Here is a 23,130-nt window from a genome sequence, read left to right as displayed (position 1 = left end):
TTACTTGTTTATCTATGCACATAGCATGATAATCACAACAAGGATAAATATATATATATATATATATATATATATATATATATATATATATATATATATAGAGAGAGAGAGAGAGAGAGAGAGAGAGAGAGAGTAACGCAGCTGTCAAGTACCCCGGAGTGCCCCCACCACCGGTCATATTTTGAACTTGACAAATGGCCAGATGTACGGAGACTTGGCCACCAGCTGCAGTATCAGTCGCCTTTTTGAAAGAGGGGATTCTTCTAAAATCAATCGATTCCCTTCAGCTAAATTTGTTTCTTCACGGGGATGTGCTTGAGTGCTCTCTCAGTCTGCTGTTTCCTTTTTCTGGCCGAGTCTCTATTTGTAACTCTGATATTTTTAGCCATTCTGATTTGATACAATTAATTTAAAAAAAAACAAAAAATTATAACATCTTTTATATATATATATATATATATTAAGTATTTTTAAAAATATGATTGGGGGAAATGCGTATAACCGGGCTTGAAATTAAAAAAAAAATCAAGATAATATTATTTTTATTTCTATTTAAAATAAATAACTGAATAAGTCTATCCTTCACAGGATGAAACTCCACGTGGGTTGACAACCATTATTTCACTTGGGATTTTTGTTGCCATTTAGCTTCTTAATACTGTAGAACGTGTATGGTTGAAAATAGTTGGAAAAGTTATCAAATTGATATCTTTTTTAAATTAAACTAGATAAATAAAAAATCAGGAATAGTTATGTCGTAGTCATTTTCTTATATTAAATAATATTTTATTTATATCAAAATACTAAATTATCCCTGGTTAAACTCAATAATTATATATAAAAAAAACCAAGCTAGAAAAAAAAGAAGAAAATACCCCTTACCCAAGGCAAAAACAATTCTCATTGGACGGTTGTTTTGGGTAATTTTACTAAGCAAATACAATGAAAAGGGCAAAACTACCCTTGCCAGGCAAAAATTATCATTTTACTTTTCAATTCACTATGATAGTGAGTCTACGTGTACAGTAATAAATGTACAATAAAAGTGGTAGTTGGTTTAGTTTCTTTTAATAATTAATGTATATTTGTAAACGCACGTGCCTAGCGATATTTTTTTTTAATATAGGTATCCTGGTCAGCTTGTGTGTACTTCGACTAATTCTATGGATCTTAAAGTTAACAACCATGTAAACCTCTAGTGGTTATCATATTAGCAACCACATGGCTCGAATTTGAAATCACAGGAGAAGCAAACCCTTTAATCCTAAATTCTTGCTACTGAACCACCTACTCACCTACTAAATGGTCGTGGCTAGCATTCTTCTTATAGCTCCAAGAGGAAGAAAAATAAGAGCATGGAATTTGATAAACATAATCCAATCTTTGTTTTTTCATTTAATTTACCTTGGTTAATTTGACAATGGCATGCTTACAACTTTCGTCGAACTTCAGGAGGATCGACTTGGAGGAAGGTAAAATTTAACAAAACTTCAAGTACAGGGTTTATATTAATTAATTATTTTTAAAGTGTTTTTTATTTAAAAATATTAAAAATATTTATTTTTAACATCATCACATAAAAAAAATACTAAGTTATAAAAAAAAAACTTAAAATAAAAAATAAAAAAATTATATTTTTAAACATAAAAACAAACCTACTCCAAACAAGAACAAGTTTCTTCCTGCATATGTACATCCATCCACATGTATACATGTGAAACTTTTTTGTCTATGCAAGAATCTAGTTATGGTGCACCAGGAATAACTATTGGCAATACATTAGGAAAACCTCTTAGTCCCGGATTATTATTTAATTCTCAATTTCGCCCCAAAACAATTGATTATTAATCCCTACCCAATTTACAAGATGTTTGTAAATTGAGTCCTTCTCTCTACGATCATCACGACCTCTTGATATAAGATTCCAAATTCTCTTCAAAATGGGACTGTTTTATTTCATAAATTAACTGAATCGATAGGAAAATCCTGCGATGCTCTAGGGACCCAGATGAAAAGATATTAAGTTTGAGCACCGAAGTAAGAATTAATAGAGTGGTGGGGATCCGTTTGAGAGGCTTCCCTAAAGAATCCCTTACAAGTCTGTTCATGAAATGGTGGTTAAGGGCCCACACCTCTGGCATAGAGAGAGGAGGGAGCTGAAGGGGGAGCATGTACCCGTCTTAAATATGCTCGAATTGATGGGTCGTGTATCGTGTCAATATTTATAATTAAACACCTGACTTTATTCCTTGTTAGATAATAGTATAATACTATTACTTATAACTTATATATATAAAAAAATACCATCATTGAACCGATTCTAACCCGATAAGTTGATAAAATTATTTCATGATCCGAAACTTAAATCGAGTGAAATCGAGAAAAAATTAACTTGATTAATTGTGTGTTTGAGTCGGTATTAATGATTGATTTTTACAGTTTTTTTTTTTAAAAAAGCATTAAGATAATATATATTTTTTATTTTTAAAAAATTAATTTTTACATTCGTACATCAAAACATTTCGAAAATATAAAAAATAATTTTAATAGTTTGGAAACGCAATTCCATTCCGGACAGTGTTTAAATTTGGCTAACCATACTAATATTTTATTTGAAAATAAGGTTGAAATTGTTTTTTTTTTAAATATATTTTTAGTTTATTTTAATAATTTTTAAAAATTAAAAAAAATATTTTAATATATTTTAAAGTATAAAAATCAATAACTCTCGTAGTACCACTAGACACGTCCAAGTTCTCAAAACATTGTCTTGATAAAAATAATTAATTCAAGTCTATCCAATATACAGCTACAGAAACTTCTGGGGGTCATCTCAAATCAAGTCTGACAGCCATGAGAAAAAGAAAGAAAAGAACTTTCAACCTTGCACTTAAAGAGCTGGACAGGCCTTTTTGGTTTCAGATTTCCATGGATCGAGATGATCACTCGGTACAAGAATTGATAATGGGTTGAACTCGAAACGTCTTTCTGTCTACACACACACATAAAGTTTATGAGATATTTTGGTTTCTATAAATTAGGTATCCATTGTCCTACAAAGATGCTGTTCTTGTTCATGATTATATCAAGAAATCAGTCAAATTGATGATGATATAACATTTAAATTAAAACCTTTTCTCTCTCTCGAAATTCATGTTCATCGAGGTGATTTTAGCTTCTTTTTTTTAATTAAATCTGATCTTTATGATTCAACTCCAGTTTTTTCTTCATTAAATTGTTGATTCTTGGTTTTTCCTCCCCTCGGTTTATTGATAATATTCTGGATTTGCAAAATATTCTTTAACTACGAAGAATTCGAAACCATAATTTTGCATAATTTCACTGCATGCAGCAAAACCGACCATATAAACCTTCGATTCCTTGTTAAATGTTGGTTTATAAATAGACATCTCGGAACCCTTTTTATCAGTAAACCTTGGCACTAGGAGGAATAATTATGCAGTCTACAAAACCTGAGAGTCACAACTCCACAAATGTCCTCGGAGAGGACTTCCACGAACCTTACTGGAGGTTCCACAAAATAGATTATCAGTAATATATGTACAGTCGATACCTCCACTGTTTGATAACAGTTGTGTGAGGTCATATATCATCTCTTCGCAATTGATAGCTGAAATTGAGCTTAATTACTTCCTTGTTTTGGAAGAAATCTCGAATTTGGATGGTGCAGAAAAGTCAAGGAATTCATAAACTATATATAAAATCGATAAAATTACTTGAATACAAGATCCATGATCAAAGGTACCTTACTCCAATTGTAGTAATCTAGCTACAAATCTCTGTGGGTTAGCTAGAGCATGATGATTTGTTTGTTCTCATCTGTTAAATGTTTTTTTCTTTTCCTTGTTTATACCAAATAGTGGAGTAGCATAACAATGTATATGATTGACTACAAAGCATCCACTTCGACCTCATAAAAACCCATGATTCTAAAAGCATGAATAGGCTTTTGAACAATGTGAAACCCAGTGTGGAATATCAAGGAAAAAGATGAATGCTTGAGCCTCCATTTGTGGCAATCCAGCTTCAATGTTACCATGTTTAGAAAAACAATGGGACCCCAACTATGAATCTCTTTACATGAAATGACCGCAAAGCACTAGCAGTCTTTGTTTACCGGCTCATGGTGGAGTTCCTTTATGCCCTAAATTCTGCAGAACATGTCCAAATAGGGTAACTTCACAAGTGATGATGGCAGATTCTGGAAAGGTTCTAGCAACACCCATCTCAAGAATTTACCTTTAATATAAAAGGCCATGATCGAGCAGTTCCTAGCTCGAGAATGTCTCGGCAGGATCTGCTTAAAACTCTTTATAAAAAACCAAAAAAGACAACTTCTTCAACTCTACCATGCACAAAGAAATATAATAATCACATGTTGAAAGTTGTTAATTTGGAAGAATATTATAAATTTCTTATTGGTTTTTGGCTCATCAAAGAGATGGGACGAGTGCATGGTTGATCAAGGTTGTGTTTAGATAGTATTTTAGAATAGAAAAGATAAAAAATATACATGACTGAAGAGATATAGAAGCATGGATATAAAATAAATTGTTTCTCTAATATTTTTAAAGTGAATTTTTATATTTTTAAAAAATAAAATATAAGAAGACATGTCCTCCATATTTTTTTAAAAAATGAGTTAAAATGCATTTTAAAAAATATAAATAGAAATCCGAGAGCATACCCCAAGAAATACAAAAAGTCTGTTAATCCGGATTTAAAAATACATATCTTCAATATCTTATGTTTTTATCTTTTATATTCCAGGATATAAAAAAAAATTATCCTATAAATTCAAATTAAGAAAAAAAAATATCATTACTCCAATTAATTGACTTCCCTCAATTTAAGTTCTCTATTTATGCAAATATAATTAGAAGAATTCATTTCAGCTCAGGTTTGAGATTGAATTATGGGTAGGAATTTAAAAGGATATTGATTATTATAATTAAAAAAAAAAGAATCTTGACGGCCAAAAATTGCTATTATTGGTTGACAAAAACAAATTATATATTTAGTAAAGTTTATATATAGAGAGCTCAAATGCTGAATAGCAAATTTACTGTGTGTGTCTATATATATATATATCAAATCAGCTACCTAACATGCTCTCATGAGTCCCTCTTCATAGCACTGTTTTTTCCTTTTACTTTTACTTTATAGTCCACACTAAATTTATAAAACATTTGCATCGATCCATAGTTATCCATTATTCTCCTTCTACATTGAAATTCTCAATTTTACTCTCGATTCAGTATATATATATATATATATATATATATATATATATATATATATATATATATATATATATATACCATTTCATTTCTTTCTTTATTCGATGAGTCCAACTTAACCACCAGCTTTTTCTCTCTCTCTTAACTAACTGGTATTTTTCATAATATGTAATATATTTTTCAGAATTTTTTTATTTTTTTTATTGGGTTATATATCATTCTCGTGAATTTAATTTTTTTTATTTTAACTTTCAATATTAGATCGGTTAGAAATAAAGCTTCATAGTTTTTTTTTATTTACTTTACATGAAGTTATCATAATTTCATAACTTGGATCGTAAATTTTACATGTTAATAAGAGTTGACTTAGAATTTTTTTTTGTTGTTTTTTCTAATTGATTTTTTTTCTAATTTTATCTTTTAATATTGGAATGGTTGGAAATTGAGTTTCATAATTTTTTTTCAATTTGCTTTCTATAAGATTATTTGAATCTCGTAACCTAGTTTATGGGTTTGACGGGTTGACCTAGGTTGAATTTTTTTATTATTTAGGTCCTTTTATAATTGATTTTTTTAATTGGACTTAATAATTTTTTTTTCCTTTCAATCTAGTTATCCTGATCTCACGATTCAAGTCGCATACTTGGCAAGTTGACTAGGTTCATTGTTTTTGTTCATTTTGAATTTGTTTTTTTTTTCAGTTTCAATTTCCAACAACTCAATTTTTTTTATTTTTTTTTCAATATCATCTTTCAATATTAAGTTGTTAGGAATTGTGCCTCGTAATTTTTTAAAATTTTTTTGTAGAGTTATTTCGGTCTCATTGATTTTTTTTCTTGATTTCAACCTTCAACATTGAGTTTGTTGGAAATTGATGGAGTTTTACAAATTTTTTTTTTTTGAAGTTATCTCGATCTCATAATCTAAGTCACGAATTTAACAGGTTAGTCTAGGTTAACTTGATTTATTTTTTAATTGATTTTTTTATCTCATCCTTCAACATTGAATTTGTTGAAAATTGATATAGTAATTTTTTTATTTGTTTTCTATGAGATTATTCTGATTTCATGACTCGGCTTGCGGGCTTGACATGTTAACTCGAGCTGACTTAAGTAATTTTTTTTAATTTCATCTTTTAATAGTGGGTTGAATAGGAATTGTCATTCATACTCTATCTTGATTTGTTTTTTTATAGAGTTATCACAATCTCATAACTAGGATTATAAATTTGATAAGTTAACCCGAATTCATTTAAAATGTCGCAATCCCTCCCAGTAATTTTTTTTTTAAATATTATCAAATATTTCATAAAAAAATATATATTTTAATATGCATCATATACATTAGTAATACTGAGACAATTTTGTTTCCATTAAAAAAAAATTAATTTGAGCTGCAGCGCAGATCAATAATATAGAATATTATATTTCATATTGACATTTGCCGTAAGATCCTTGTTCTAACCATCTGGAATGTACAATAATAAGCTACAAATAATGGGTGTGAGAGAGGATCCATAACCCAGCCCTGCATGATGTGATCTCGATCCCCCCTCTCCAATGTATGAGAATTATTACTTCCATATTACAGACCCACACACAGTACTGCTGTAAATTAATGGAAGTATGCCCACAGTTACCTATCACGGTATGAGGTATCAAATTTGTTGCCAGCAAGGGTACTCTACCACACATTATATGCTAGCTTAGTACTTGTTTATCAACTCGAAGTGACTGGATGAAATATCCTTTTCTATGATTTATTGAATTTAATTTTGAGATTAACGCTTCAAGAAATTATTAAAATTGTTTGAATACACAGACTAGCATAAAAAATACGTTTCCAGACGATGAAAACTGCGTTCTGCATCAAAAAGCATCATTTTTCTGTGTTTTTTCATACGAAATGTAGTTTGAACAGTGGTTCAAACGAATTCTTAATATACAATGAGCTTAATCTGACTTAATAATCTCTTGATGGTTTATTTTTTGTGACCCCACCTCCCCCGAGGCTCATGAGCTTCCATGGATCTAAAGTGGCTTGAAGGATACATCTCAGCACTATAAATATTAGGCTTCCATCCCCAATCCCCAGCATGAGTTCTTCCAAAAGAGAGGAGAACATAGCAATATCGTTAGCTTATCCACTCCCTTCATCACTTCCTTTTTGTGTACTCTAGCTCTCTTTGTCTCTTTGTAACATCCAGTCTTCTATAGTATACAAATATTTATAGATATCATGGCAAAGATGTCAGAGCCTCTTGTGGTTGGGAGAGTGATTGGAGATGTTATCGATCATTTCACTGCAAATGTGAAAATGACAGTGACTTATCAGTCCAACAGGAAGCAGGTTTTTAATGGCCATGAGCTATTCCCATCTGCGGTAACTCATAAACCTAAAGTTGAGGTTCATGGAGGTGATATGAGATCCTTTTTCACCCTGGTATGATATTTGTTCTTCCATGCCCAAGAGCTCTTTTTTCCTTCTTTGATGTTGTTCTCACTGTATAACCTTGATGGCTGCAGGTCATGACAGACCCTGATGTTCCTGGTCCTAGTGATCCATACCTCAGGGAGCACCTACACTGGTATATCAATTTCTCTAAATAATCTCTTCACCTATATGTATAGAACTCAAGCTACCAAAGAATTATTTCCATTAATGATAACTGTAAAACAAGTATTAATTGAATTCCAAGTAACAACCCAAAAATAGTTAAAAAAGCTGCCTCTATCATTTCCAGATTTCTCACACAACTCAAGTAGAAAAGGTGTAATCATGTAGAATAATAAAAATAGTAAGAAAAAGTACAGTTAAAATCACATCCTCACTGCTTTACCTTGATTTGACCAATATCATTACAGGATAGTAACTGACATCCCAGGCACCACAGATGCCACATTTGGTATGATTCTTCACCCTGATCTAGGCTAGAGAGAGAAGTAATTATCAGATGTGAAGAAGTAATGATTTTTGAGGGTTTTCTTTTCCTTTTAATTATGACTACCTGCAGGAAGGGAAGTGATGAACTATGAGATGCCAAGGCCTAACATAGGGATCCACAGGTTTGTTTTCCTACTTTTCAAGCAGAAGGGAAGGCAAACAGTGACCACTCCAGCTTCAAGGGACAAATTTAACACCAGGAAATTCGCTGAAGAAAATGAGCTTGGCCTGCCTGTAGCCGCTGTCTTCTTCAATGCCCAAAGGGAAACAGCGGCGAGGAAACGTTGAGGAGAAGATAATACAGGAATCAGGATGAATAATGACCAATGCCAGCCAGCATCATGCCCTACTATTGTACTATCAAACTGTATTTGAACTTGATGCAGGAGAAAGAAAATAACCCCGAAAAAAATTAAATAAGATTATTAGTGTTTATGGATGAATAATAGACATTACATCCAGAACCAGAATATCGCAATCCCTTTGGCTGGATCAGATAATATCCTAACAAAGGACCTAGCTATCAGTTGTCAAATGCTGCTGTCTGTTTGGTTAGTGTAACTTTGTAAGAGTGAGACCCCTCACTCTCTTTGTATTCTTAGCTGCCTGCTACTTGTAATAATAGTACAGAGGAAAACCTCAGTTTAGTCCTGCACGTATGACTATATTATCAACTGTGTCTCAAACCTCGTAATCTTGTCAATTTTGTTCCAGACATAATCGATTCTAAACAATGCGCTCTATCCTCCCATCCTTTCACTATTAGCAACAAGAAGAAGATTGGCCATGTTCAGTCGGGCTCAGGCTGGTTTCACAAGGATTCAGGCAATCGTTCGTAGAGATTATGATATCTACGGGCAGACGCACGAACATGTGGATAATTAATAACAATAAAAGATAGAATTAATTAACAAGAAGAATTACAAACAAGACCGTACTCAATTTGTAGTTTTTATTCTCAAATAAAAGTGTAATCAAACATGTTTCCTTAAAAAATGTTTATAACTTCTTAAATATATCAGAAACCATCATTCATATATAAGCTAATAAATCAGAATATTAAGATAAAAAAAATAACATAAAATTTGAAATTAAATATAAAATCTAAAAAATTAATAAAACTAGCTTGAATAGGACATTTACGGCCTAATCTCGGGGCCTTCTAGAGCTTGTTTGATTGTAACAAGCCAGGTGATGAGATCCAAGTAGCACTAAAATATTTATTTAGAGGTTTTTTAGTAACAAAATTTAGAGCATGTTTGGCAGTGTGGTTGTGAGTGCTTTTTAAATAACTTTTCATGCCAAAATGCATGCCAATGATGTTTTTTCATTTTTTAAAAATCATTTTTGACATCAGCACATCAAAACGATCCAAACCATATTAAATTTTAGTAAAAAAAAAAATTCAAATTTTTTGGGAACGCAGCCGCAGCCGCAGCCGCGTTCCCAAACGTGCCCTTAGAATTCAAAGGTTAAAGGGATTTTTAATAAATTTCTCCGAAACACATGAATTAAGATGAACTTCAAGAAGTCATTAAATAATGAAGTACAAACCTTGATTAATTTAAATCATATTCAAGAAAGGCCTGGAGGTGAACATTCAAATATTTAGAAAACAATTGAAATAAGAAGATTCAAATCTATTAGCTTTGACAATTTTTCTATTGTTTTGGCGGTAACAAGATATACAAAATAAATTTTAATGTGATTCTAGATTTATTAGAAAGTAGACATTCATATACAAAATATTTTCTAATTCATTAAGATGAGAGAGAACCATGAGTTTGAAATTGGACCTCGATTCTATCAACAAATTACAAAAACAACTTTATTTTTATTTAAATTAGTTAGGTTATTGTTTTATTTATCTTTTAGTTATTATTACACCTTTTAGAGATATTAGAGCTTTTATTTAAATTTGGATTCATTGAATTGTTATTATTTATTAGGTTTATCCATATTCACTATGAATATCCTATTTGACTTAGAATTCTTTATAGTATAAACACTCTATTGTAGAGATATTTTTGAGGAAAATATGTTTTTAATAAAGAAATTAGCACCCTTACTATTTTTCGTGTGGTTGAGTGATTCTCATACTAAGTTCTTGATTGAAATTGCAAACTCTTTGAAGGATTAATCAAGTTTGTTGTAATTTTATATCGTATCTTTTTATAAACCCAGAGTGAGAATAATCATTGTATATAATTTTAATTCTCCAAGATAGGTTCTTATTGGGTCAAGTTACAAACAATTTAAATATAATTTAAGTGTATTTTGAAAGGTATCCGCATTACCAATTCTTCTATTAAGGGACGAGTGCATACATTTGGGACTGAAACATTCATGACTGAATAGGTGACGAGTGCATACATTTGGTACTGAATTTAGGTTTTCTCCAAGGATAGATGCTGTCAAAGAAAAGGGCCACTTCTTTTTCTCAGCAGGCGTGTACGTGTGGGAGTCTTTAATGGTGGAGGTGGGTTGTTCTCTCTAAAAACTCTTGGTTAAACGACGGCAACCACCAGCAGGCTCTTTTAAGGTTCTTCTCTTCTTTTGATACGCTCGCTCCTCTCTTGTGGCTCAAAATTAAGGGCCAGGTAGTACGGTTCTAAGCTGTCCTTGACGGTTTCCTAGTCTAGCACAGAAAGCATGCCTACAGACATTGAATTTCAAGTAGAAAATCAACTTTGTTAAGAATCTGGTTCTGGACATACCCCTTGGATTAAGGTACGTACCGCCCTGTAGAGTATAGCTTACGGGCTAAACGAGGTGGAACCTCTCAGCTGTGGACCTCTGCTTTTACGAGCGGGGCCCAGCTTGTAAGAATTAATTACCGCAGGAAAACTAGACAGGACATGTAGTTTAATGAGCGATGCAAGAGAAGTTATGTTGTTGTGCACGTTGGTGGCCTGCGCTCCTCAGTCCTCACAGCAGCGTAATCAAGACAGTTGTTACGAGTAATGTAATTTAATTAACCAATATTTATTTATTTCATCCTTCAACTGATATAGCTTTGGTTTTTCATGGTGTTCTTTCCTAGATGTTGCTTTTTTAAAAAGAATTTTGTTTGTAATTAAATTGATTTATCTCATTTTTTTTAGTATTGAATTTGTTTATATTCAACTTCTTAATTGAGATTAGATTTAAAATTTAATGGTTTGCGAATTTGAGCAATTAACCTAGATTTAAAAGGTTCAGCCACATTTAATTGGTATTTTCCCTTTTTTTTAGGTTTTTTTTCCGATCTCATCCATGTACATCTTCTTGCTTTCTTTTCCACTTCCTAGGATATTTTCCATTCATTTTAAAATAAAAACATCTTATTAGAGCTTTCTTTTCCCGGCTTTGTTCATTTTAGGTTTTTTTATGAAAATTTTTGTTTCTGAATTAAATATAAGTATCAAATATTTTTTGTGTTTTGTTCCAATTACTTTTGAAACTCGGGCCGGTCTAAGTCATGAATTTCTTGGGTCATGAGTTAACTCGTCAAGTTGAACATTTTGAAAATCAAATGGTGTATTTTGATTTTGAGTTTTTCAATCTTTTTTCTCTTTTCAAATTTGATTATCGTTAGCTTGATTTTTATTTTTGTTTTAGATTCTTTTGTGAATTTCTTTACATGAATTTTCAATTTTGCACCTCGATTCAATATATAATGATATTTGAGATTTTGACCCTCAATATTTTGATTTTTAATTTTTATTCTTAACCATTTTTATCAAGTTTTAATTTGTTTTTAATTTTATCATTGAATCATAATCTTGATTTATTTTTCAATTTATTTACCCAGCTTTGCTAATTTACTTTTTTTTTTTTTCATTGATTTTTTTGACAATCATTTTTTTTCAGTTCTCTTTCAATAATTTAGAGTCATTAATATATATTTTTTTTTAAATACACTTCAGCACTTTAAAATTATTTTTTACACTTCAAAAAAAGTAACCCGGCCCAGCCAGCAGCAAAGCACAGACAAGCTATCTAGTAAATGCTATAAAATTATAGCCAGTCCTCCAAGTTAATGACATCGTACTTGTTGCACCTGTAAAGAGATCACGTGTTCAAATTCCTACTTCATTGCAAGAACATGTCAGAACACCCCTCCAACTTTAAGCATTATGGTAATATGACTCTTATCAAATATTAATAGTAAATATTCAAACCTTAAAATTATTATTTTAAATGCATCAACTCGATATAAAAATACATTCTTCAAATCATTTAATTGGTGCATTAAATAGTTCAAGAATACTCGTTATTATTGGCTGCAGAAGAGACAGAGGTTAAGAAAAAGGCATTATTTGAAATGAATTTTTCAAAATATATCCCCTTTATAATCCATCTTTCTAGAGGCTCTTAGCCAGTAAGCATTGGCTGCATTATAGTCAGGTCTGCTCCTAATTTATCTAGGATTTTTACACATGGTGTAGCAATCCTCAGGGCCAGAGTATGTAAACAGTCGATCTTGTGCTTTTCAGCACCCAAATATCAAGGATTCTTTGAAGAGCTTGAAGACAGTAAAACCAAGCATGAGGATATATCCATCACCCAGAAAGAAATATAACAAAAATTCATGTCCGAGTCGCACCATTAGTGTATTACAAGTATGGAGGAGCTTATTTTTCTACCTCAATTTCAGACTCTTTGGGTCACTCAAGAAACCTAGTTTTCTTACAAAGGAGAATTATTGCCAATCCACGTCCTCCCAAAGATAAGAATGAGAGAAGCCGGATAGAAGCTAATTGACAACATCAAGGACCAGCTTGCGAGACTTGAGAACCGACCACTTCAAACGCCGGTAATAAGCAGCTTGAAGCAACGCCAAGGAGAGTACGAATATCCACTTAAAACCCATCTGTATCAGAGAGTGCATGTCAGCTACAGTAAATTCTTGAGGATATAAGGTGCTGAAAACATGTTTTTATGCTACGTTACCAGTTTCCTCTCTTCCATTTCTGGTTCTGCAGCCCATGACAGAAACGACACAACGTCTTTTCCCATCTGAAACACAATCAATAACATGAGATTACCTGATAGAAAGTACATTCCAGTCTTGCAGTTAATGCCTCTCCTGAAAACCTAGCGACAAAAATAATGAAGAAACCAACCTGAGCTTCAGTTGCAGGGATACCATCTTCATACTCAACAGCACCGTCAATGAGCATTTTAGGCATGGCAATAGCTCCCCCGGGAAAGTAAGGATTGTAGTGCAGACCCTCTCGGATCTACAGTACCATTTTGAAAGTATATATTTGAGGTTAGATGAGGAATGAAAACAAGATACTAGAAAATTCAAACATGGAAATATAAACTTCTTGATTAAGCATATGAAGACAGATATGTGTGTGTAAAGGAACATGGTCCATGATGTCAAGAATAAGAGGAACCAAAAAAAACCTCTTCCTTTTGAAGAGAAAGATGGATTTACAAGCGTTTCACACGATCTTAACCGAGAAATTTTAAAAAGAAGAATAATACATGTAGCGAACTTTGCAGACACCTATGAATATCCCCTTTCCGGCAAAGAAAAGGGACTTCTGCACCAATCAAAACTGACTTGCACAAGTGAAGAGAAGTACAAAATGCATCATGCATTGTAACAAAGTTTTTTCTTGAACAAAGTTGGCAAATTTTTTTTTTTTCTATACCAAAGTTGTCAGTCAGCAAAGCATCTGTGCACTAATTTATCAGCCAAACAACTTCTATGTATCTTATATAAAATTGTGGTTCATACTTTCCTCCAAGCTATATAAAGAACAACAATATGTTCTATGTAAAAAATTGTGCCGTAAGAGAAACTTGAGCAGAAATTACCGAAACACCAGCAGGAGGATCACGATAACCAGTTAAGAGAGAAAACACATAGTTTTGACCATTGTGACGAGCCTGAAAGAACAAAGTGTAAGATATTTCTGCAATAGACCATGACAACTTCCAAAAAATTTTAAACAAGAAGGTAGGCAGTACTTTTGTAATAAGACTTAAATCTGGAGGATATGCTCCTCCATTAGCAAATCTAGCTGCTTGTTCATTTGAATATGGCTGAGGAAAACGGTCACTAAGTTTACCCGGACGTGTAAACATCTCACCCTCATCATTAGGTCCATCAACCACCTCAATTTCTGCCGCCATAGCCTTGGTCTCCTCTTCTGTATATGCAACACCCACCAAATCACGGTATGAAATCAAGGACATGGAGTGGCAAGATGCACATACTTGCTGGTAAACCTGGTGACCACGACGAATCCTGCTCAGGAAAGATTCATCTCATTAACAGCACCGGAGACTGCATTTTATTTGTAAACAATAACTTAACCAAGCATATGACAATGTCCTAAAGTTATCCAGGTAATTTTTTTATGCAAACACAGCCACCACCAGAGGAAGAAAACATAAATTGCATAAGAAAAACAAAGTTTTCACATTTTTTCCTTCTACAAATAAAACAGTAATGTTTTTTGAAAGCAGGATATTTTACTGCTGCAAATTTATGAAAACACACTTACATATGCTACCCAGAAAAAAAAAATCCACCAAACCAATAGGAACCAGCAATATGGTTCATGTGCAAAATAAATATACTAAACAATATAGCTTGAGGTCACGGGAAAGCCTTAAGTACATAACGTAACTGATATAGCAACCATTAAGCTTGTTCCAAGTCAAGTTAAATTGTGCGCTTAAGCACATTTTATATGCGAAAAATAATACTCAGGAAGCATGGCATATGAACTCAGAATCCCTTTGTTAGACCGAGGATAGCTTGGACACAAGTTTACATAACTTCACTGATGTAATAATCATTAAGCTTTTTCAAGGTTGAGTAAAATTGAGGGCTTAAGCACGTCTTCTACAGAAAGGATGGAGAAATATACTCACGAAGCATGGTCATATGAGCTTAGAATCCCATTGTGAGGCCAAGGATAGCTTGGACACTCTAACCCATGTTCAGCCTCATCAGCAGATGCTACTGATGCAAAACTCAGAAACCCTGAAAGTCCGGCTCCGAGTAATGCAAATGCTCTTAGGGATTTCATACCCAAAGATCCAGCATCATCATGAAATTTCTTTGAAGTAAAGGAAGATAAGACTGGAGGGACCTGCAAAATTGTGCCAGCTACTTAGCAACTGATATTGTAATACCTAGATGCATAAAAAGAACATGCATTCCAAAGTCCAAACCAATGCCTCTTCCTATTTTAGATAGAACAAGTAGAAGACAGATGAATTTGTCCCAGGAAAATTTCCATCTAAATATGCACATTCGAATGGAAATCCAGAGCATGAACATGCATTCAAAAGAGACCACAAGTTGACTAAACAACACATAAACCAATAGCGGACCATCAAATTCAACAAGGAAAGGAAATTCTTACCCCAGAGTGTGACTGGAGTTTTCTCCTCAGAAGCTGGTGGATCACCCCTCCTCCAGCCATTTTTGTTAATTAAATTCACTAAAGAAAAAAAAAAGTAGAATTACAAACACATACAAAAAGATATAGATGCAAGAGTCAAATGTTCACTTTAGAAGCACAAAATTCTGATTACATGTCTCTAAGTTTCCACACCAGAATTTATTACCTTTAAATGGTAAGCTGCTAAACTAAACCCTAGGTATCCTCAGCACATTAGATTTAAAAATAAAAACTCCGATACCACCATAAACACACAAAACAACTAGCATGTGCTGAATGATTTTTTTTATGACAGCTCTATTTGGTTTTTCAGTAGAATCACAGAAAAAAAAGAGCTCACTTGCTACAGATATAAGGATTAATTCAGAACTGAATTATATTAGAAAGAAAGATGAGAGTTGAGAACCCTGACAAGGCCTTAAAACAAAAGTTCAAGTTCTAATCTTGTAAATCACAGGCCAATAAATCCTTGTCTTTTAACTAAGATGATTTCTTAAAAATGGCTAATCATAGCTTTCTCCACATATCATTCAGAACAAATTTTCCAACACTAAAGAACTTACATGTCTCGAAACTGGACACTTTTGCAACAAAAAACCCAATTAAATATGAGACATGTTTGCACAAGCACAAAACATGAAGAACCTAGAATCCAATTTAGAGAGGCACCGATAAACAAGGAGGCCTAAACTAATCCACACGGCTGCAAGAGCAAGCTTCCCAGAATCTACCTTAAAAACTAAAAATTGTATCTTTTTTCTCTAAATCAGAAAAAAATTGAATCTTTTAAAACCTTCCAATTACAAGCATTCATAAAAATCAAATCCTTTCTTTTTCCTCCAAATCAGACAAAACACTAGAACTCAAGACCTAACCCTCCAACAACAACATTAACGACATTCAAACAAAACCAACCAATAACAACCTCAAAATTCACAAAACCCATTTTTTATTTTCACAGAAAAAATACAAACAACTGTATTTCATCACCTAATACAACCTTGACCCCATACAAGAACACAAAGCATTTCCTCAAAAAAAAAAAAACCTGGTGTCACTGGCAGATCTAAGAAGCTTTGAAATGAAAAGATAAACTTACATGAAGAGTAGAGATGGTCTGAAAAGTATAAGCAGATCCACAATGGAGGAGCAGAAATAGCTTAAACCACAACTGACTCTTTTTTTGTGGTGATGATGAAAAAGAGGAGAGACGCCAACACCAAAAAAATAATCTACACACACTATTTCGCACCCTTTCCTTCGGCCTTTTGGGCTTTCAAAAATTTAATCTTTGAAGACAAATCTTTTCGATCCCCTTCAATTGGCTTGTAAAATTTGGGCTTTGTGTAATGTAATTTTATGGACCGAGTCTTCTTACCACCTCTGTTTCTATGGGCTCTAGGCTAGAAGCTCGTGTATTGGGCTCTATTGTGCCCCTATCCAGTAGGCCCGAGGTCATGTTTGTAAATTCGTAATTATTAAGATATAAAATTATAGAAATAATTATAGATTAAGATACATGGCTGATTAGAAATTCTTTTAACATATTGTACATCCAAAATTCACCTATACCCTAGTATGATATGATGAAATATGAAAGATTCAGAATATCAAATTATGTGAATTTTTTTATTTAAAAATCAATGTATTTAATATAAATTTCTAATATTAAGTCTCAAGATTATTTAAATATTGATTTCAATATAAATATTATAAAATCATTTCAAATATTTATAAATATAAAAGATTTATTGTTTTATAAAAAAAGTGTGTTTGATAATGCAACCGAGAATGTGTTTTAATTAAAATTATATTAAAATAATAATTTTTATAATTTTTTAAAATTAAAATCTCTATATTAAAACTATAAAAAAATATTTAAAAATCTCAATTTAATAAATATTTGTTAAGGAGGTGTGTCGCTTGGTGACAAACATAGTTTTGAATGTTTTTGCAAATAAAAAATAATTTAATGAGTATTTTGAAAAATAAAAGTTAGTGGAATACAGACGGGTAATAAAGTAAAAAATAAAAGACATGATCTTAGTGAAAGTACAATAATTTTGAAGAAAAAAATGTGGTTTTTTTCCCTTTTTGTTTGTTTGGTATGGCTAGTACACTACTGTTCGAAAATAAGCACGTTTTTTTACGTGACAGTATTTTTTGTTTCTTGCTATAGAATATCAGTAGATGTCACCGATCACCACCACCTACGTGGCTGCGTGGACAAGATTCTAAAGTCAAGGGGGTCCTTTTCAGTTTACTTGTACGATTGTCTGAACGTCTGTGACTAGAAGACTAGCTGTTTTAAAGCAGAATGGTAGGCGTTGAATCTGGCTAGAAGATATCAGCTGCATCAGCAAGAGCTCACACTCGAAGAAGCAAAGCTAAATCCTCTTCCTGTTCACTCTCTCCAGGTAAAGATTTAATCTTTTTATACTCTGATAAGGTAAAGATTTAATTTTAGCTCTTATTAATGGGTTTTTGTTATTGTTTTAGTTCTGATATTATATTGGAATTTTGTTTGAATTGCATGGAGTATATTAATTTTTTCCTTTTTTAGCAAATTAAGGTGTTAAAAAAGGAAAATCTTGGAAATTCTGTCTTAACTTCGTGGTGGCGGCAATTACATTTTATATGAATTTAAAGGAACGATGATTAATCTTGATCTAAAGCAAAGAAGTTTAGGTTTAGATTCATCTCTTGTAGAATTCAATTACTTTGTCCACATATCTGCACATTTTGTTGATATTTATAGAAGTTTAGCAGAAATTAGAATATGCAATAGAGAAAAAGATGAGCAAGGGCTGTGTTGAAAGCATGATGTACTATGTCTCCTGTTCACATACTAATGCAGACGGAAGCATCAATAAGAAGACAATATGCAAGAAAGACAGAGTTAATGGCTGAATAGTGTTGCACACGAAGAACCCTAAATTCATAGTTTTATTTTCAAAAAGTAATTTGATATCTTGTCTGCCTCTCTAAGAGAATTACAACTCCCTAGATAGGTCAGAAACTGTGACTTTTACAAGGTAATAAAATCAGAATCCTAAAACAAACTTGCCTGCACATCATCTTCGGTACCTAATTTGAGGATCTTATGAAGGGGCTCGTTCAAGCGAGCAGACCCCACCATAAAATTGGGCTTTTAGAATCATTCAACAGTCAGATCGAAAGTTATGGTTTTTTATTACCAAGTTGTTGGTCTGGCGTGATCGGGCCTCCACTTGAGCTTAGTTCTGTCCCATTAGTATATAAACGTGTATGCTAGGCTATCTGCATGAATCTGATTGTTCATAACTTTCAAATTCTTTTGGTAAGACCACGTAACTTACTCTTATAGCTATTAGATACTGTTGACTCTAAAAAATTATCAAACTGCCGAAGGGGCTGTCTATGTCTGCCAATTGGGAAAGAGGTGGTTGAGTGGAAAACTGTCAGTCACATGACCTAGTGATTGAGTGAAAGGTTCTGACTGAAGAAAGAAATCTTTCCTGTGGGAGAACTGAAAGATTGCTGATGTTTATGCGGCGAAGAACGGTCGTGCATTTTTTGGCTTCGGTGTAGTCAAACATTTTTGTCCTTGATGAAGAATTTCTGGAGATTTCTGACTGTTGACGAGCACAAATACTTGCTTCATAGGATTGAGGTTGGTCAGTCATAGAGGTTCATTGATCGCATAACCATCATGACTGCACTGTAACTCAAAGGATATGAAGATCTTGGACCAGAGGCAGTGATTGATTGATTTAGAGTAATCAGGATAGTGTTCCTATTCTGATCTAGATTAGGAAATGTAGAGGTTGTATCTATTTAGGATATATTACTAGTTTAAATTAGGAGATGAGCTTCTGGATATTGCATTTAGATTTTATTTCTAATTTAATCAGGGGAACTGGGATTGTATCTTGCAAGGATTGTTTGCATCAACACACTGGAACCTGAAACAAAGGATTGGAAACTCTTATATCTTTTATTTCTCAACCCCAAATCCCAAAGTTGTCACCTTAAGATGGTTGTACTGGATGAAAAGTTTGGCTGGGGGCTCTGTCATGGTGGCATAGGCATTTGGTCAACAGAGCTAGGCTTTCTCTTTTGTCTTGAACCTGACACAGGAAAAGATCATTATCAGTATCTTCTTAATCAAATACAAGACATCTTCACAAATGTCTCAACTCATAAAGCCCCTCTAATTACAAGGAGAACCTATTCTGCATTTTCTACGTCTTGAATGTATTAATTCTCTACAGAGATTCCAATATGGATTTTCCATAGTTGTTAAACTCCTATTTTTTATCTAATTTTCAAATAAATGTTTTGCTAACATGATAACCCATGCACCCTTCCCAATTTTCAGCAATGTTTGCAGCAATAGCAGTGGCATTGGCAGCAGGTCTTCTAAGTTGGGCTTACCAGACAATAAAGCCTCCCCCTCCTAAGATATGTGGGTCTCCAGGCGGTCCTCGTATCACTTCACCCAGGGTAAAACTCAGTGATGGGAGGCACTTGGCCTACAGGGAAATGGGAGTTCCTAAAGAAGAAGCTAAGCACAAAATCATTGTCATCCATGGCTTTGATGACTCTAAAGATCTGAGTTTACCCGTGTCACAGGTAAAAGCTGAATTCACTCATTTCCCTGCATTCATTATTTCAACTTGTCATGAGAATATAATTGAATCCTCTTTCTTTGCACTTTTACTTTACTGCATTCATTAAGTATTGACACCTCTTTCTTAGGTGAATACTGGAAACAAATGTCTATTGATGGTAACATAACTTTTCAGATTAACAACAGGAACTCGTTGGTAAAAGTTTCCTTCAACAAGGCAAATCGAAACACCATTAACAATTTAACCTTTAGTACGAGTTCAATTATCAGAGAGATTCAGAAACTACCATTTTTTAGAATTATTTTCTTGTGATCTTACCTCAGCAATTAACGCTTAATGATTCAAGTATATTTATTTTGTATTATATGAAGCAATTCCAAGGCAAGTATTACTCATGTGGCATCTCTATTGCTCATTTGATTAGATTGGAGGTTGGCTGGGTGGGAGAGGAGAGATCAAGCTGGGATTCAGATTGTCTTCACCCTTGATCCATACATTTCCAAACATACATGTTCTATGCAAATAAGTCACGTATTGGTTAAACCATTTCAAGATACCAAAGAAATGAAAAACTCAGGGTTTTGTTGACAAAACGTATTTTTAAAATAATCTCTCGGTCAATAGGTTTGTTTATTGAATGTCTATTTGACCTTCACTTGCTTTAACACTGCTTTGAGATGTATCAGTTGTCCGATGCTTTTCTCTTGTCTGCACCATGTCTTTCAGGGTGTGTGTGTCCTTCTCATACATATGTAATGGTATTAAAAAATTTATGTTTTATCTGTTTATGGTAAATCATATTAATTCATCAACGTGCTTTGATTTCAGGAAACTATAGAGGAGCTGAGCATATATTTCCTTTTCTTCGATAGAGCTGGTTACGGAGAGAGTGATCCGTATCCATCACGCTCAGTAAAGAGTGAAGCATATGATATTCAAGAACTAGCAGACCAATTACAGATTGGGTCTAAATTTTATGTAATTGGAATGTCAATGGGGGCCTATCCTGTATATGGTTGTCTTAAATATATACCACACAGGCACGATATTTGAACTGCTAAACTTGTTTTCCGTGCTGAAATTTGGAAGTTACTTTGGAGTTCTCTAATATTTTCCTTACTCAGGTTGTCTGGAGCTTCCTTGGTAGTTCCATTTGTGCACTACTGGTGGCCTTCTCTCCCTGCTAATATTTCAAGAGAGGGTTTCCAAACGCTTTGCACAGCTGATCAAAGGACATTTCAAGTTGCCCATCACACCCCCCGGCTATTCTACTGGTGGATGACTCAGAAATGGTTCCCATCATTATCAATTATGGCTGGAAACATGAACCTTTTTAGCCCCCCAGATATGGAAATCATTAAGAAGCTGTCAGAAACTCCAAAAGTTGGTCAGGTAGTTGTTTTTGTTATGCAGCATATGTTCATTGCCAAACAAACTAACAAAACTTTTTAGCAATGGTCTAAGACTGCTGTGTTTCTGCATACAGGAAAAGGTTCGTCAACAAGGTGTCCATGAATCACTGCATCGAGACATACTAGCTGGTTATGCCAAATGGGAATTCGATATCATGGATATAAGTAATCCTTTCCCTGATAATGAGGGTTCAGTTCATCTCTGGCAAGGCTATGAAGATAGAATCATTCCATTGCAAATAAATCGATACATTGCTGAGAAGCTTCCATGGATTCATTATCATGAGGTTCCTGATGCTGGACATTTGATGTTGTTCAAAACTGAGCTATGTGAAGCAATCTTAAGGGCACTTTTACTTGGTTAAGCCCTTTCTTATCATAAAGGCCACGTCTATTGTGTACTGGTTTGAAAAACTCTCTGTTATCAATCTATATTTTATATAATAAAACTATGCATTAAAATTAGATATTTCATCCTTTATATATATTGAGAAAACAAGATTGACTGCTTGAATGGCTAGTTACTTGGTTAATTGATGGATTTTTACTTAGCTAGTTGGACCGCATGGTCAATGCGTATAAATAATTTCAAAAATATTCAAGTATTTTAAGGAGTTAAAACAATATTATTAGAAATAAATAAATGCAATGCCAATGGTAATAATGCTCTATAAATATTTTCAAGTTTAGTTCAATTGTGATTAGAACCAGTAACTTAAATATAAAGATTCTTTTTAAGATCACTACAAATATAAAACTGTTTAAATAACATGAAATTAATTATGAAGAGATTTTGTTTTTTTAAGTATTTTTAAAAGAAATTAATTTTTTTATTTTTTGTTTTAAATTAATATTTTTTGTTTTTTAAATCATTTTAATATACTAATATAAAAATTATTTTTTAAAAAAATATATTATTTTAATAAATTTCTAAATAAAAAATATTTTTAAAAACAACCCATCACTGCCAGCAACCCCTGCATCTATGTACCCAAAAGAAAAGCCAGAGAGCCATGCATGATGCAAGGATGGTAACCGAGAAAAGTGTACGTGCAAAAAAGGGTTCGTTTTATTTGGCAGGAAAAATGAGGCTAGTGGCACAAACGCGTCAAAGAAAGAATGGTGGAGGCCACTTCTGCCATGTATCAAGGATGGCCTAGCTTGTCTCGAGGTATTGGCCATGGCAGATTGCACTTACGTACTGCATGCAAAACTAACCCCTTGCACCCTCCCCTCTCGATCTCTCTACCTTCAGCCGCACGATCGCGTGCTAGGAAGCAGGTTTGCATCCTATCTATCATAATCAATGCTAGATTCTCTACCTATGCATGCGTTGGATTGATCTGGGTATATGCTTCAAATGATGTTATTTATCTCATGCTTTTTTTATTATTATTATTAATATGGATGTCTGGACTAATTTATATGTATCTCGATTAATTTTACAGGCCCTAAAATTATAACAATCATGTAAGTCTGATCAATG

The 23,130-nt window shown here is 33.1% G+C and overlaps 3 protein-coding genes across 4 annotated transcripts; 2 read left to right on the top strand and 1 right to left on the bottom strand.

Moving 5' to 3' along the window:
• The first annotated feature begins 7,333 nt into the window (after positions 1–7,333).
• Positions 7,334–8,857, top strand: LOC18098131 (CEN-like protein 2). The gene is made up of 4 exons (XM_006384765.3): positions 7,334–7,703; positions 7,787–7,848; positions 8,126–8,166; positions 8,275–8,857. Exons 1-4 carry the CDS (start codon positions 7,500–7,502, stop codon positions 8,490–8,492), a joined length of 525 nt encoding a protein of 174 aa, XP_006384827.1. The 5' UTR covers positions 7,334–7,499; the 3' UTR covers positions 8,493–8,857.
• Positions 8,858–12,717: 3,860 nt separating this feature from the next.
• On the bottom strand, positions 12,718–16,884 carry LOC18098129 (cytochrome c1-2, heme protein, mitochondrial). Of its 2 annotated transcripts, none has more exons than XM_006384764.3 (8): positions 16,719–16,884; positions 15,581–15,658; positions 15,084–15,304; positions 14,172–14,451; positions 14,019–14,090; positions 13,313–13,429; positions 13,140–13,205; positions 12,718–13,059 (listed from the first exon to the last, which is right to left on the bottom strand). In XM_006384764.3, exons 2-8 carry the CDS (start codon positions 15,638–15,640, stop codon positions 12,943–12,945), a joined length of 933 nt encoding a protein of 310 aa, XP_006384826.1. In that variant the 5' UTR covers positions 15,641–15,658; positions 16,719–16,884; the 3' UTR covers positions 12,718–12,942. The 2 variants fall into 2 exon arrangements, with proteins under 2 accessions (XP_006384826.1, XP_024454198.1); XM_024598430.2 differs by lacking the exon at positions 16,719–16,884 and adding an exon at positions 16,668–16,686.
• Positions 16,885–17,860: 976 nt separating this feature from the next.
• LOC18098128 (uncharacterized) lies at positions 17,861–22,109 on the top strand. The gene is made up of 5 exons (XM_006384761.3): positions 17,861–18,036; positions 19,980–20,233; positions 21,061–21,272; positions 21,357–21,624; positions 21,719–22,109. Exons 2-5 carry the CDS (start codon positions 19,982–19,984, stop codon positions 22,007–22,009), a joined length of 1,023 nt encoding a protein of 340 aa, XP_006384823.2. The 5' UTR covers positions 17,861–18,036; positions 19,980–19,981; the 3' UTR covers positions 22,010–22,109.
• Positions 22,110–23,130: the final 1,021 nt, after the last annotated feature.

Source organism: Populus trichocarpa, chromosome 4, assembly GCF_000002775.5.
Source record: "Populus trichocarpa isolate Nisqually-1 chromosome 4, P.trichocarpa_v4.1, whole genome shotgun sequence".
In the NCBI taxonomy this organism is placed as follows: domain Eukaryota; kingdom Viridiplantae; phylum Streptophyta; class Magnoliopsida; order Malpighiales; family Salicaceae; genus Populus; species Populus trichocarpa.
Note: the sequence above shows the minus strand (reverse complement) of the source record. Positions and strands in the feature narration are given on the sequence as shown.

Coding starts and splice junctions, on each gene's coding strand:
- LOC18098131 (XM_006384765.3), top strand. CDS start 7,500: ATGGCAAAGATGTCAGAGCCTCTTGTGGTTGGGAGAGTGATTGGAGAT. Junction 7,704..7,786: donor TGAGATCCTTTTTCACCCTG/GTATGATATTTG, acceptor TGATGGCTGCAG/GTCATGACAGACCCTGATGT. Junction 7,849..8,125: donor CTCAGGGAGCACCTACACTG/GTATATCAATTT, acceptor ATATCATTACAG/GATAGTAACTGACATCCCAG.
- LOC18098129 (XM_006384764.3), bottom strand. CDS start 15,640: ATGGCTGGAGGAGGGGTGATCCACCAGCTTCTGAGGAGAAAACTCCAG. Junction 14,452..15,083: donor AGCTCATATGACCATGCTTC/GTGAGTATATTT, acceptor TTTCCTGAGCAG/GATTCGTCGTGGTCACCAGG. Junction 14,091..14,171: donor ATTTAAGTCTTATTACAAAA/GTACTGCCTACC, acceptor TTGTTCTTTCAG/GCTCGTCACAATGGTCAAAA.
- LOC18098128 (XM_006384761.3), top strand. CDS start 19,982: ATGTTTGCAGCAATAGCAGTGGCATTGGCAGCAGGTCTTCTAAGTTGG. Junction 20,234..21,060: donor TGAGTTTACCCGTGTCACAG/GTAAAAGCTGAA, acceptor CTTTGATTTCAG/GAAACTATAGAGGAGCTGAG. Junction 21,273..21,356: donor CTTAAATATATACCACACAG/GCACGATATTTG, acceptor TTCCTTACTCAG/GTTGTCTGGAGCTTCCTTGG.